This window comes from Falco rusticolus, chromosome 10 (assembly GCF_015220075.1).
Source record: "Falco rusticolus isolate bFalRus1 chromosome 10, bFalRus1.pri, whole genome shotgun sequence".
Classification (NCBI taxonomy): Eukaryota; Metazoa; Chordata; class Aves; order Falconiformes; family Falconidae; genus Falco; species Falco rusticolus.
The window spans coordinates 74382-86979 of NC_051196.1; the positions used below are offsets into that span (position 1 = coordinate 74382).

At 46.8% G+C, this 12598-nt stretch overlaps 1 protein-coding gene across 1 annotated transcript; it reads left to right on the forward strand.

Annotated features, from left to right (window-relative positions):
- The first annotated feature begins 1475 nt into the window (after window positions 1-1475).
- Window positions 1476-7531, forward strand: LOC119154635 (L-lactate dehydrogenase A chain). Its single transcript, XM_037402462.1, has 8 exons — window positions 1476-1606; window positions 2836-2970; window positions 3751-3868; window positions 4551-4724; window positions 5147-5320; window positions 5958-6075; window positions 6505-6628; window positions 6738-7531. Exons 2-8 carry the CDS (start codon window positions 2845-2847, stop codon window positions 6900-6902), a joined length of 999 nt encoding a protein of 332 aa, XP_037258359.1. The 5' UTR covers window positions 1476-1606; window positions 2836-2844; the 3' UTR covers window positions 6903-7531.
- The last annotated feature ends 5067 nt before the right edge of the window (window positions 7532-12598 follow it).

The window sequence follows — 12598 nt, forward strand, 5'->3', positions numbered from 1 at the left end:
CATTAATCCATGGCATAAAGCCAGAAAGCCTAAGAAGAGGGGTAGAAGGGAGAAACGGGCACAAGATAATAAATGAACACAGCCAGCTGGTGAGCAAAACTCAGAGTCTGCTGTACTCCAGCTACAGGAACCAGACATTCTCCATCCCATAATCCCAATGCACAGTAAACCACAAATCCAGGTGCAGGGATTTTAAGTACATTTACTGACTTGGAGGCATTACCACAGGACCAGAGAACAGCAAGGATTCCAGAAGCGAGCCATGGTGGAAGCCGTTTGGGCCTGTGCTTCTCACATCTGTGCAGTTCTTCAGGAAAACTTGCAAAGAAAAGTTTAACTACAAACATGAAATTCAATGGAGAAAGAGATAAAAGGTAGCACGGGTTTACCGAAAGTAGTTTTGGTAAAGGACAACCTTGTAGCACAGTATAAAATTGAAACTTCGGGCATCTAGGAAACAATAAAAATGTGTAGGGGTTTGCTCTTTGTTAGTATCCTAGCAGGATATAAGCGAAAAGGGGAAGGACTTTAGGTTTACTAACCAAGCACAGGGTGAATAGAGCTGGCTGATGGTGTGGTGTGACTGTGAAAAGACAGGGCGACTCCAGTCACCACATATCCAGGAAGGACAGGAAAACATGAGTGTTCCTGTTCCAGGTGCCACCAAGAAGGCTGTCTGAGACACTCCACACAGCAGCCTCTCTAAAAGAAAAGCGTGGTAACCGCGAGCCCGTGGAAAGGCCATTCCAATGACCAGAGCACACCCCCCAGCCTGCTAGACTTAGCTTATGAAAAGGCTTAGCTTATGTAGTTAAAACAGCAAATGAATGGCAGTTGGGTACACACACAGACGGAAAGGGGAAGTAAACGCCAGAGGATAATGTCTGTATAAAAACCCCGAACATGTGCAGATTTAGATGGAAATCAGAAGCAGGTTTCTAGCCAGTCGACAACAGGCTCCACCCGGAGCTACGGCCATACACCGGAGCGGCTGGGGCCGGCGGCGGGGCTGGCCCGGCTCCGCGGAGCGGGCACCGAGCGGCGCGGCCGGCGAACGGGGACCAGAACGGCCTGAGCTCCGCTGCCCTTGTCCCCGAGGGCGCCGCCCGCCGGCTGCGCGCGCGCTGCGCGTCCTCCTCGCCCTCGGCACCGAACGCCTCACACCGCCGGCACCCGCCCGCGCAGTACCGCCATGAGGGGAACCTTCCCGCCGGCGCAGCGCGGAGCCGCAGCCCGGCCAGGCCGTCTCGGGCTTGAGGCGGGCCCGCCCGAGGGCCCCCAGGGGGGCTGCGGGGCGCCGGCAGGGCTGAGCCGCTCCTCGCCCGCCTCAGCTTCCCGCATAGGGCCGCCCGTTGCGGGCCGCGCGTCCCAAAGCCGCCGCCACCGGACCAAGCACTACTGACCCCCGCCCCTCACCCCCCGCCGCGCCGGTACAACGCGCGCGCGCCGCGCCCCCCCCCCCCGCCTCCTCTCCGACCCGACGTGCCAACGGGCACGTCTCCACTGCCGCGGCCCGCCCGCCCCACGTCAGCCGCCCGGCCCCTACTTAAGACGGCGGCCGGCACCTCCCCGCCCTGCTGCCACAGCACGTAGCTGAGGATACTCGGTAGGTGCGATCGCCTCCGCGGGACGGGTGTGGGGGGGGATGGGGTGCGGGGGGCTGGCTGCTGCGGGGCGGGATAGGCGGCGGCCCCCCGACGTGGAGCTGCTCGGACTGCGGTTCGCTCGGCGCCGCCTGCTCGACCGAGTCCCTTTCGCCGGGGAGCGGCCGGCTACGGCCCCGGTGTGCGGCCCGGTGGGGGGGTGGCGGCGCCCCGCCCTGCTCGGCCGCCCGCCCCTCCCTCGAGCTGCTGCCCCCCGGGGACGGCAGTAGCCCGCGACCGCGGGGCTCTGCGGGGGGCCCGGGGCTCGCTGGAGCAGCCCCGGCCCGCAGCTCTCGGGGCGGTAGCGCTCCCTCCCCGGCGCGTCTGGGGACTGGGTGCGGCCGAGGGTGCCAGGGCGAGGGCCGCACGCCGAGCCCAGCGCCCGGGGCAGGGGGGCGGCCGCTGCAGCGCCCCCGGAGCGAGAGCGCAGAGGGCCCCGCCCGCCCCCGCCTGTGCAGCGACGTCTGCGCGCGCAGCGCCTGCGAGGCGGCCCCAGCCGCGGGCTCCCGGGCTGGGCGGGGCTGCGCCAGGGCCCGGACGGCGCCGCCGGCAGCGCCCCGCGGGTGTGGGCAGGGCTGCCGCCGCCGTGCCGCTCCGGCAGAGCCCGCGCTGCCGGGCTGCCGTGCAGCTGGCGACTGAAACTGTGGCGGGGAGAGAAATGGGAATGCCAGGCTCTAGACATCTTAATTCGAAACTGTGCAGTCTCACTTTAAAATAAACCCACGGAGTTGACTTCGAGGATAGCGCCGTGCTTAAGAAGGGCTTGCTGAAGCATTCCGTAACTTCAGCTCTGGAAAGGCTCTCAGGGCACAGAGTAGTAGTTTTCCAGGGCAGTAGAATGGAGATTGTTAGACCATGCTGTGCTTAGAAGTACTAAAATGGCTCCCTGTACCGAAATGTAATACTGACAGCCATTTAGAACAACGTACCAACGCTGGAGTGCCACCCAGCTATGTCTTCAGTGGTTCTCAGGCTGTATTTGAGGGAAAGCTATGGCGAGCTTAAGCAGTGTGTTGTTATCAATACTTCAGGTTTTTTCAGCCATTTTGTTGCATACAGGCACATACTGCCAGATTTTTTAGGCATGTGAACTTTAACATCCTCAAATAAAGTCTGTCTTGCTTGACACAAACATTATGGTGTCAGTAAAAGCTCCAAAGCTTGAAGGAATAATCTGCTGCTTTCCTTTCAGAAGTGCACCATGTCTCTCAAGGATCAGCTCATCCACAATGTCCACAAACAGGAGCAGAGTCATGCCCACAATAAGATCAGTGTGGTTGGTGTGGGTGCAGTTGGAATGGCCTGTGCTATCAGCATCCTGATGAAGGTGAGACTTGGGAGGAAGCAGCACAGTTGTGACTACCTGAGGCCTAAAGAAGGGACAAATAGTAATCCCCCTTATGAGACTGACTGGGCTAGCACACGAGATGAACTTCTGGTTGTACCTTCTGTTGTTTGGGCCTGAAGTGAAGCAGCAATCTTCAAGCTATTGACAAGAGAACAAAAAGCTGTAGTTCTTGTAAAAGAAGTTTACTCTGGTATTGACAGAACATGTTTTATATATCATCTTGACTTAACAGCTGCATTTACCTTTGAAGGACTTTCAGACTCCCTTCTAACTGGGAGTCCTCTAACACTCCTAAACATACAAAAAGATTAAGAACTGAGGGTTCATTTTGTCTGAAGCAGATTGTGCAGTGGAAAAGTTCTTTGCAGTGCGGACTAGAAAAAAACACTCCTGAGCACTCTGAATGACTTGTCCTCTGCATTGCATTGTTATATTGAAAATGCTGTGGTTAACAAAAAGCAAGCCTGGTGTTAACTAGAAAATAGGTTGTTTATGAACAGCTATTAAATTATTCTTTATCATTGCCCTGCTGAATTTTACAACTATTCCACACAGAATGTAGAACATGAAAAGTACAAATCATTCAAAGTGACATCCCAGGAAACTGATCCAAGTACTTTCGGGGAACAAGTGTTACAGATAAGCAAAACTGCTTAAGTAGATCACTGCTTTTAAAATAATTGTAATTTCACAGTTTACAAATAGGATACTTTGCTCAAAGGGGCAATAAACTCACTATTTAATCTTGGTCTCTTGTAGGACTTGGCTGATGAACTTGCCCTTGTTGATGTTGTGGAGGACAAGCTCAGAGGAGAGATGCTAGATCTCCAGCATGGGAGCCTTTTCCTTAGAACACCAAAAATCATCTCTGGCAAAGGCAAGTAGTCTGCTCTAATGTGCTCATTATTTCTGAATGGTGATAGCCAGTTTGGATCTCAATCTGGTCATATGAGTCTAGTGCTTAGCCTGGCATCATAATTATTAAGAGGAAAGCTTGCTTAATTTCTGTTCCTACAGAAATATTACTCAGCTGACATTGTTTCGTATACCTTGTTAAGCCCAGTCCAAGTAGGAACCCTCCAGTTCAGTCATAAGAACCCAAGTAGTTCACCAGTCCATTCAGAAAGATTAATTTCTGAAGTACTTTTATTTCACAGTCAGTCAGCCCCTGAATGCATTACTGTTTACTTCTTGGCTATACATGTCTGATAGCTTTAAGTTTAGTGGCAACCTGACCTGGGCAAATGCTAGCCATCTCATACCTTTAGTTAACTGCACTGGATGCTATCCTGGCAGCTACCCCTATACCCACCTGTGCCTGAAACGTGTGGAATATCACTGCCCATGTTTGGCATGTTAAGATTTTGACATGCCCTTAAGGTTGCCACTTGTGGCAACAAGGCACAGTCTTAAAAGAAAACTTAACTTTCTGTAGAAACAAAGACTAGGGTAACAACCACCAGGACAATTTTTGCACCCTCACCAATACTAAAAGGAACTGAGAACTTCTGAACTGTGTGTAGAAAGAGGTCATGTCTGACACAACCTTTTGTCTGCAGATTACAGTGTGACTGCACACTCCAAGCTGGTCATTGTCACTGCTGGTGCCCGTCAGCAAGAAGGAGAAAGCCGCCTGAACTTGGTCCAGCGCAACGTCAATATCTTCAAATTCATCATTCCTAATGTTGTTAAATACAGTCCTGATTGCAAGCTGCTTATTGTTTCAAACCCAGGTTTGTCTTGTGTTGCCTTAAAAGGGTTTGGCTTAGAGTAGTGTTTTCTTCAGTAATGTGGCATTAGTTTACTAGTATAACCAAGCACAGGCAAGAAGTGTTATCTTCCCTATCAGCACTCAGCAAGCTGGTCCTCTGAGAAATAAAGTTCCCTTCAACATGGGTCTTCAGTTGCCTTTTAAGTGATCTTCCGCATAGCAGTACCCCTGACTGTGTCCTAAGTGCATGTGTAGCATAAACAGCCTCTCAATTCCACCTTTAGAACAGTCACTATGTTCTAAAGAGGTGTGGTGATAGGCATTGGTGTTCTATTCTACATAACTAGCATGCAAATAAAACCCTTACAGATGAACAGAAGATACCATCCTAGTTATCAAACCGCTCATGAGTGGCACTTGTTATCCTCCCTGTTCTACTTACAGTGGATATTTTGACCTACGTGGCGTGGAAGATCAGTGGCTTTCCTAAACACCGTGTTATTGGTAGTGGCTGCAATCTGGACTCTGCCCGTTTCCGCCACCTCATGGGAGAAAGACTGGGCATCCATCCTCTGAGCTGCCATGGATGGATTGTTGGAGAGCATGGAGATTCCAGTGGTAAGTGCCTGGCTGCTACACAGAACTTTTTCCTGAAACTTTGTTTGCAAGTATCTCCAAAAGCTACAGCAAAATGTTGCTCAAAAACCTTTGCACTGCAGCACCCAAGAATGCAAGTCCTGCTTTAAGGTTTTGCTGCACAGAGTAACCCTAGATGATCTACATTTGACCTGAGTTACTCTGCTTTGAAAAGGTCATTACTGTAACCTGAGGAGGCTAAAAATTTCTAGGCTAAGTTGTTCCCATAACTCTAAAAAAAAAAAAACCCCACACACACCTCACAACTGAAAAAGCAAAAGGGTAACATTCTCTGCAAAGGACTCCCAAAGACCTGCACTAGACCTACTGATAGTCACTCAGTTGTCTTCACTGGCATCTCTTAATTACTCCAAGAACTCCATATAGGAATTGAAGTGCAGAGGGCAAGTCTAGAGAACAGGAGAAAGAGCAGTTTTCTCTAACCTGTACTCTAGCAGCACTAGAGCTGCTTCCTGACAGCAGGAACTGCTGCAGTTACCTTCCAGCAGCACTGCTTCTTGACACTCAGGACTCATTTGGAATCAATTCTTTCTCTGAGAAAACTTTGCAAAGTACTTAAGTTTCCTTGTGAGATAATTAATCTATGTGCAAATCTCAGTACCTGTCTGGAGCGGAGTAAATGTTGCTGGCGTCTCCCTGAAGGCTCTTCATCCAGACTTGGGAACTGATGCAGACAAGGAGCACTGGAAGGAGGTCCATAAGCAGGTGGTGGACAGGTAAATACTGATTTTTTTTTTTTCAATACAATAACAAATTATGAAGAGCTATAGTATCTCTGAACTGCAGTGTCTGTATCTGGTTTCATAAATACCATAGTAGCCCAAAACTAATTATCAAGATGCAGACATAACAGGACTTGAAATAATACTTTAAAGAGTAATGTAGATTTGGCAGAGTTAATTTTTCACCGTTAGTGAACTTTGAATTAGGGAAGTGCTTTAACTTCCAACTTCCCAGTATAACTACAGGCAGTAGCGTAAACTGCAAATACAATTCTTCACTGCTGAGTTCATTTCAGTCCTGTCAGCAAATCAGTCAAGCTTCTGATGTCTCCACAGTAAGGCACCTCCAAAAGCCCTTCTTACAAACTTCAAATATTTCAGTTGATGATACTTGTTTTTTAATGAGTGACTTTGTCTTTGTAGTGCCTATGAGGTCATCAAACTGAAGGGGTACACATCATGGGCTATTGGCCTTTCTGTGGCAGACCTAGCTGAAACTATTATGAAGAATTTAAGAAGAGTGCACCCGATCTCTACAATTGTTAAGGTGAGCAGCCCCTTTTTGCTAACTCAGTTGAGTTTTTCCTGACAGGATATTCTATAAAATACACAGACATACACAAATTCTAGCCTAACTATCCTTACCTACTTTTCAGGGCCTGCATGGAATAAAAGATGATGTCTTTCTAAGTGTTCCTTGTGTACTGGGCAATAGTGGCATCACTGATGTAGTGAAGATGATCCTTAAACCTGAGGAAGAAGACAAATTAAGGAAGAGTGCAGATACACTCTGGGGAATCCAGAAGGAATTACAGTTTTAAATCTGCCCAACCAGTTCACTCTGCAGTTTAATGGGTTTAGTGGTTTGTCTTAACATTGCACTTTCCAGGTTAAGTCTTTCAACATATGTATCTTAACTAGAACACACAAAAAGCTTGAATCTGAACAAGTGATGTTCTTCAAGACACCATTAGGAAACTACGGTAGGGTTTTCCCTGTTCAGACACGCCTGTTCTTTGCCAGAGCTAGATAACCTAGTCAGTCTTGTACAGTGCAGTAGTGTAACAGAAATCCAACACTCAAAGCAGCACTGCCTAGAAAACCCTTTGCCTTTTCCTTATCTTGTTTAATGTTGGTTCAGAACAATAAGTAACTATTACACAATGTCAAACCAAAGTATTATCTCGCAGTTAAAGGATTGTCAACTTTCTCTGCCACCTGATGTAAGTATTTCACTATGGGTAGGTCCAAATCTATTTTCCTAACACTGCTCTAAATTTTTTGTGTATTTTTTTTTTTTTAGAGAACCTTATTTTTGTGTACTATATCAGCCTAGTTGTAAGTTTGTCTCCTAAGCATGTTTAAAAAATGTTAAGGTTTCTGCAGAAGACAGTGACTGTCCAACTGTAGTACCAGCTCCAACACCAAATAAACCATGAACTGTTGTTTCTGTCTCCCTTGTTTTAAGTTGTAGGGCTTTGTCTCCAAAATGCAGCTCCACTTGTACCTATCTAAATCAAACAACAGGTAGGAATGAAAAACAATAATGGAAGTATTTAAATACTTGGAACTTAAAACTTGATTCCCATCTTAATGCAAAGAAACAAGCTTTATCAACATGTTTGGAGAGTGGAGAGACAATGCAACAAAGGAAGATCTTCCTTACCTGTACACACAAATGCATGTCAGAAGAACCTCTACATCAAGTACTTGACATCCATAAAAAGTAAACTTGCTGCCAAGCACAAAAAAGCGTCTCCTCTGGAATAGCCATGCATAGAAACCAACAACAACATTATGCCTTGTATTGGGTCTGGCTGAGCCCCGTAGCAGCCCTCAACAGTGCTGTGCTTTTGTCTTAGTAGCTAGAAAGGCAGTGATAACACACCAGCCTTCAGCTGCTGCTGAGCAGTGCTCAGACAGCATCAAGACTGTCTCTCCAACCTTCTCCCCACCTCACCAGTAGGCTGGGCAAGATCCTGGGAGGGGATATGGTCAGTTTGGGTCAGCTGTCCTAGGCATACCACATGACATTTGCTCAGATATAAAAGCTAAGAGAAAGGAGAAGGGAGGGCATTTATTATTTATGACATTTGTCTTCCAGAGCAACCACTACCCACACTGAAGCTATGCTTCCTAGGAAGTGGCCAACCATTGCCTCCAGAGGGGAAGTAGAGAATAACATCTTTGGTTTTCCTTTGCTTTTCACACAAGTGCAACTGTTGCTATTGCTTTCATTAAACTGCCTTTACCTTGACCCGCAAGTTTGGGGTTTTTAAATCTTATTCCCTGTCTGCCGTACACACACACCCCACACTCCCTTCTGCAGAGGAGGTATGTGATGGAGAAGCTTGGTGGGCACCCAACATCCGGCCAAGGTCAACACACCACACTCTTCAAAGGCCATAATAAGTTAAAGAATTAATCACCTCAATTGTCATTAATAATTTAAAACAATATACTTCATTGCAATGAAGATAGAAAGGCATTATTCTTAGCTTTTTGTAACACTAGGACACAGCATGTAACTTAAGAATGGAAACAGAGTGCCTGATTAAGTCCAGGGTAGATTTCTAATACGGACTGCATATAGTATTTTTGAATAAGCTGAAAGTGCTTGTGAAGCAATTTCAGTAACAAAGGAAAAGCTGTAGCTACTGTACTGTACTGCTTTCTCTTATATCCACATTACCAAGATAGCACCTGGAATGAGAGCACAGAGCAACAGTGACTATGAATAGTCATGTTTTATGCAGATGATAGGAAGATGGTATGAAGTAATTTTCAAAGCTTTCAGAAGATCCACAGGACTTACAATTCTTACTGCACGAGGTCTCACCCAGCTTTTTAACATGAACTCCAGCTTCTTCAGATCCAATAGTGCAGGAGCGGGCTGGAAACTAGGACCATGCGTGGCAAACAGCTCAGGGGAATGTACTCGAGCTTGTCTAGACAACAATTAACATGATGGGGCATGTTTACAGAGCACAGGGGAGTGTGAGAAGGATGGCGCCAAGGATGGCGCCAAGGAAAGGCAACACCTTGCTGTTAATTGCTGGCAGTTAACCACCAATCAGGGATTGCCTAGGATGCAAGGCTTAGCTTCAAGAACCAATCTGTTTAAAACGCGCAGCTTCTGAAAGTGTATATAACCTCGTGCTTCTGTACAATAAACTGACATTTGCTTGCATCAAGCTGCGTCCCGTCTCTTCATTCACCGCAAATTGGTGACCCCGACGTGATGTGTTTAAGGATCTAACGTGAAGGGCTCTCGAATCGCCTATCTGAGCGACATGCAGCGAATCCCACAGAACTTTGAATGATCTGCTGAAAGGAAGCAGGAGCCGGCCAGAAATCCCTCCGGAGGTGAGAGGTGAGCTGTGGGAAATCCATAACGGGGAATCAGGCTTCATCCCCAGAATGAGACGTATATGGACTCATGAAGGTCTTCTAGTCAGATCCGGGAGTCCGTGCCTCAGTCTCCTCAAATGGTGACCCCTATGGTGGTGTTCCGAAGCCTTGGAAGAATAAGGACGGAACTGGTCGGTAAAAAAAGACAGCTCGTGGAAGAGGGCTGCGTTCCGGAGGAGACGGCTTGGCCGAACGATCGTCTTGCTGTCTGGACCAGGCGGACAACCTAAACCCCGAGGATAACGCCTGTATGCATCGAGACAGGTGAGCAGCCAAGAAACTTTAGAGACTTTGAAAGAATGAAAGTGTGTACAGACAGCAGCCAATTGTATGATGCTGCCGCGGAGGGGAACACCGTGTCGGGAATGCATTTAACATCTTGGTGGCAAATTCTGACTCCTCTTTGCCAAGTGTGGACTAATTCTACTAACGGTGCTAAACCAGAGGAAGCTGTAAATTCCACCGACAGCGCGACTCTTCTCAAGACACTGTCAGCGATGGCGATTCCGTCCACACCTCCTCTGCCCCCAAAGCTTCTGTCACTGACTGCAGCGACCCTCACAACACAGGACCAAGCACGGGAACAGGACAACTCGGACAATGATTTTATTGACCCTGAGAAACATTTTGATCCAGGTCCTATAGATCTAGAAAAGGAGCTAGACCTTTCCCCCACCCCCTTGTCTCTCCTGATGCATTGATTGGATTTTTGGGGAGGGTGAAAGGGAGTCTGAGGGATTGGTGGCAGGAATGCAAGTGGGAAACACTTCAGTGATGGGTTTTGGGAGTCGCTAGGGCATGTTCAGTATTTTGTCAGACAAATCAACCTGCAGAGTGGCAGCCTGTGCAATACGAGGCTGTTAAAGGGTTAAGCAAAGCAGTGCGGGAAGGGAGGATTCATCATACATTTGCTGTGTCCCTTCTTGAAGTGATGGCAGAGCCTTATACACTCACACTGCATGATTGGAAGTTACTGCTTTGTATGGTACTAACTGATACAGTATATGATGTGGTTATTTGATTTTTGTGAGCTATGTGTAGTGGCCTTGACTGAAAACCTTAATCGGGGAATTGCTGTTAACTATGAGCAGTTGGCTGGAGCAATTAACTGTGCCGATTCTGTGACTCAGGCAAGGTATCCCAGGGACAGCTGTTTGCAAATGAATGAGACGGCTATTAAGGCAGTCAGGATGCGGGAGTCTTGCAGGGTCCTAGAGAGTCACTAACTGTAATACTAACTTGATTGATTGGCTTCAGAATATTTTGCAACAAGTCGAACATCAGGAAGCTCAAGGGTTGCTTTTAAAACAACTAGCTGTGATAATGCCAATGAAAATTGTAAACGGGCAACTTTCACAATCGCAACCCCAACATGTGTCAAATGATTGTAACGCAGAACTCACAGCGGACTGTAATTCTCAGGCTGAGTTCTGGAATGCAGCATAACACATTTTTGCTTCTCTAATCTCTTCTGTAAGAATAGTACACGCTCTTAACTTGCTTAGTAAATTAGGCTGCTAGCTTGCTACACAAAGTAATACTACAAATACTGTTCTTTTTTTTCTGGCTTATTAACAGATGTTGATTCTGTCCATCATATGTTGCTACAGAACCGAGTTGCTATTGATTTTTATTATTAGCACAGGGACACAAGTGTGAAGAATTTGATAGGATGTGTTACGTGAATCTGAGTGACCACTGTGAATTAATTTACAAAAGTATACAAAACTCAAAAGCCTTAAAACAAAGATCTGCAACAGAGCCAGGGGCTGGAGGCCTTTGGTCTCTTCTCACGGCTGGGAAACTTTGGGCCATGACTCAAAAGTATTACAGGATTTATTATAATTATCTTTAACCACCTTAGTGATGTTTGCCTTATGTCTCCCATGCCTTTTTCTTTTTTTTTTCCTGTATTCAGTGTTTAGTTGATTGTAACATAAATCAGGTCATGGTCACCCAGCTACACACACCCTTTGCCTCGTCGCAATTAACAAGCAAAAAAGAGGAGGACAGAGAATGTCTGAAGAGAGAGATAGGAGAGGAAGCTGGAGAATATTTGACCTAACAAGAGATGAGAGAACAGCTGGGTATTGCGAAGGAGACTAGGAAAGATAAACATGGTTATCTAGTGTTTAATAGGTGTCTGCATACTTGTAGAGATACATAGCTATGTAACTACATGAACGATTTCTGCCCGGAGCCTGGTGGCGCATACAGCTGCGGTTTGTGTCCAGGCTCAGAGATGTAAATAGGGGCTTCTCTGTTATGGTAAAAGTGTTTCTCTTTGCATAAAAAGGAGAGGGAATGAAGGGAATGACCCCGAGGTATGTTCAGAGAAGGCATGCGATGTTTCCAACTTTTTGACTGAACCAGTTCTTGTTTGGTGTGCCCTTCCACCTATGTATAATTTTAATCCAAAAGAAGCTGATATTGTTTACACTTTGAATGTCGATAATTGTCTTTCTGTAGATGCTAATGTAGTAGGAGGCTATGATGGGAACGTGTCACAGCGGTTCTTCTCTTATCCAGAGTAACAGCAGGGAAAGCATTAAAGAGTTAAATCACCTTGTTTGGTAGGCAGTTAAGAGTGTGAGTCAAAATTGCCACTGCCTTTGTTGTTGGTTCAGGGACATGGCTGTGAGGATTTTGATGGTATGCGCTGTGTGGATTTTAGGCACCCCACTGCAGCAACATGTTATCAAAATCTGAGAAAATTTCAGCCTTTTTGGCATCCATTCACTCAGTTGGCAGTATTGTTTGTTTGCTATTACCTTGGTTGCTGTCATGTTTGCAAGGGCCCTGCAGAACATGGCAAACCTGGTACTAGCTGTTCAAAAACCAAAAGGGGAAATTGTAAAATTGTACGGAACAAAGACAGTGGGTTATGTTGACACTGATAATATGTCTTAGTTGCTTTTTTTATTTGTTCTATTACTTATGCCTTGTTTTTACTCGTTCGGTTTCAAAGGTTCTTTTTGTGCAACAGGAAGGGGGAGATGCAGGAGCGGGCTGGCAATTAGGACCATGCGTGGCAATCAGTTAGCTGAGGGGAGTATGCTCGAGCTTGTCTAGACAACAATTAACATGATGAGGCATGTTTACAGAG

What these genes read in the sequence shown, in the direction of transcription:
- LOC119154635 (XM_037402462.1), top strand. Translation starts at nt 2,845, where the DNA reads ATGTCTCTCAAGGATCAGCTCATCCACAATGTCCACAAACAGGAGCAG. An exon ending in CTATCAGCATCCTGATGAAG is followed by an intron (nt 2,971 to 3,750) that starts GTGAGACTTGGG and finishes GGTCTCTTGTAG; the next exon opens with GACTTGGCTGATGAACTTGC. An exon ending in CGATCTCTACAATTGTTAAG is followed by an intron (nt 6,629 to 6,737) that starts GTGAGCAGCCCC and finishes CCTACTTTTCAG; the next exon opens with GGCCTGCATGGAATAAAAGA.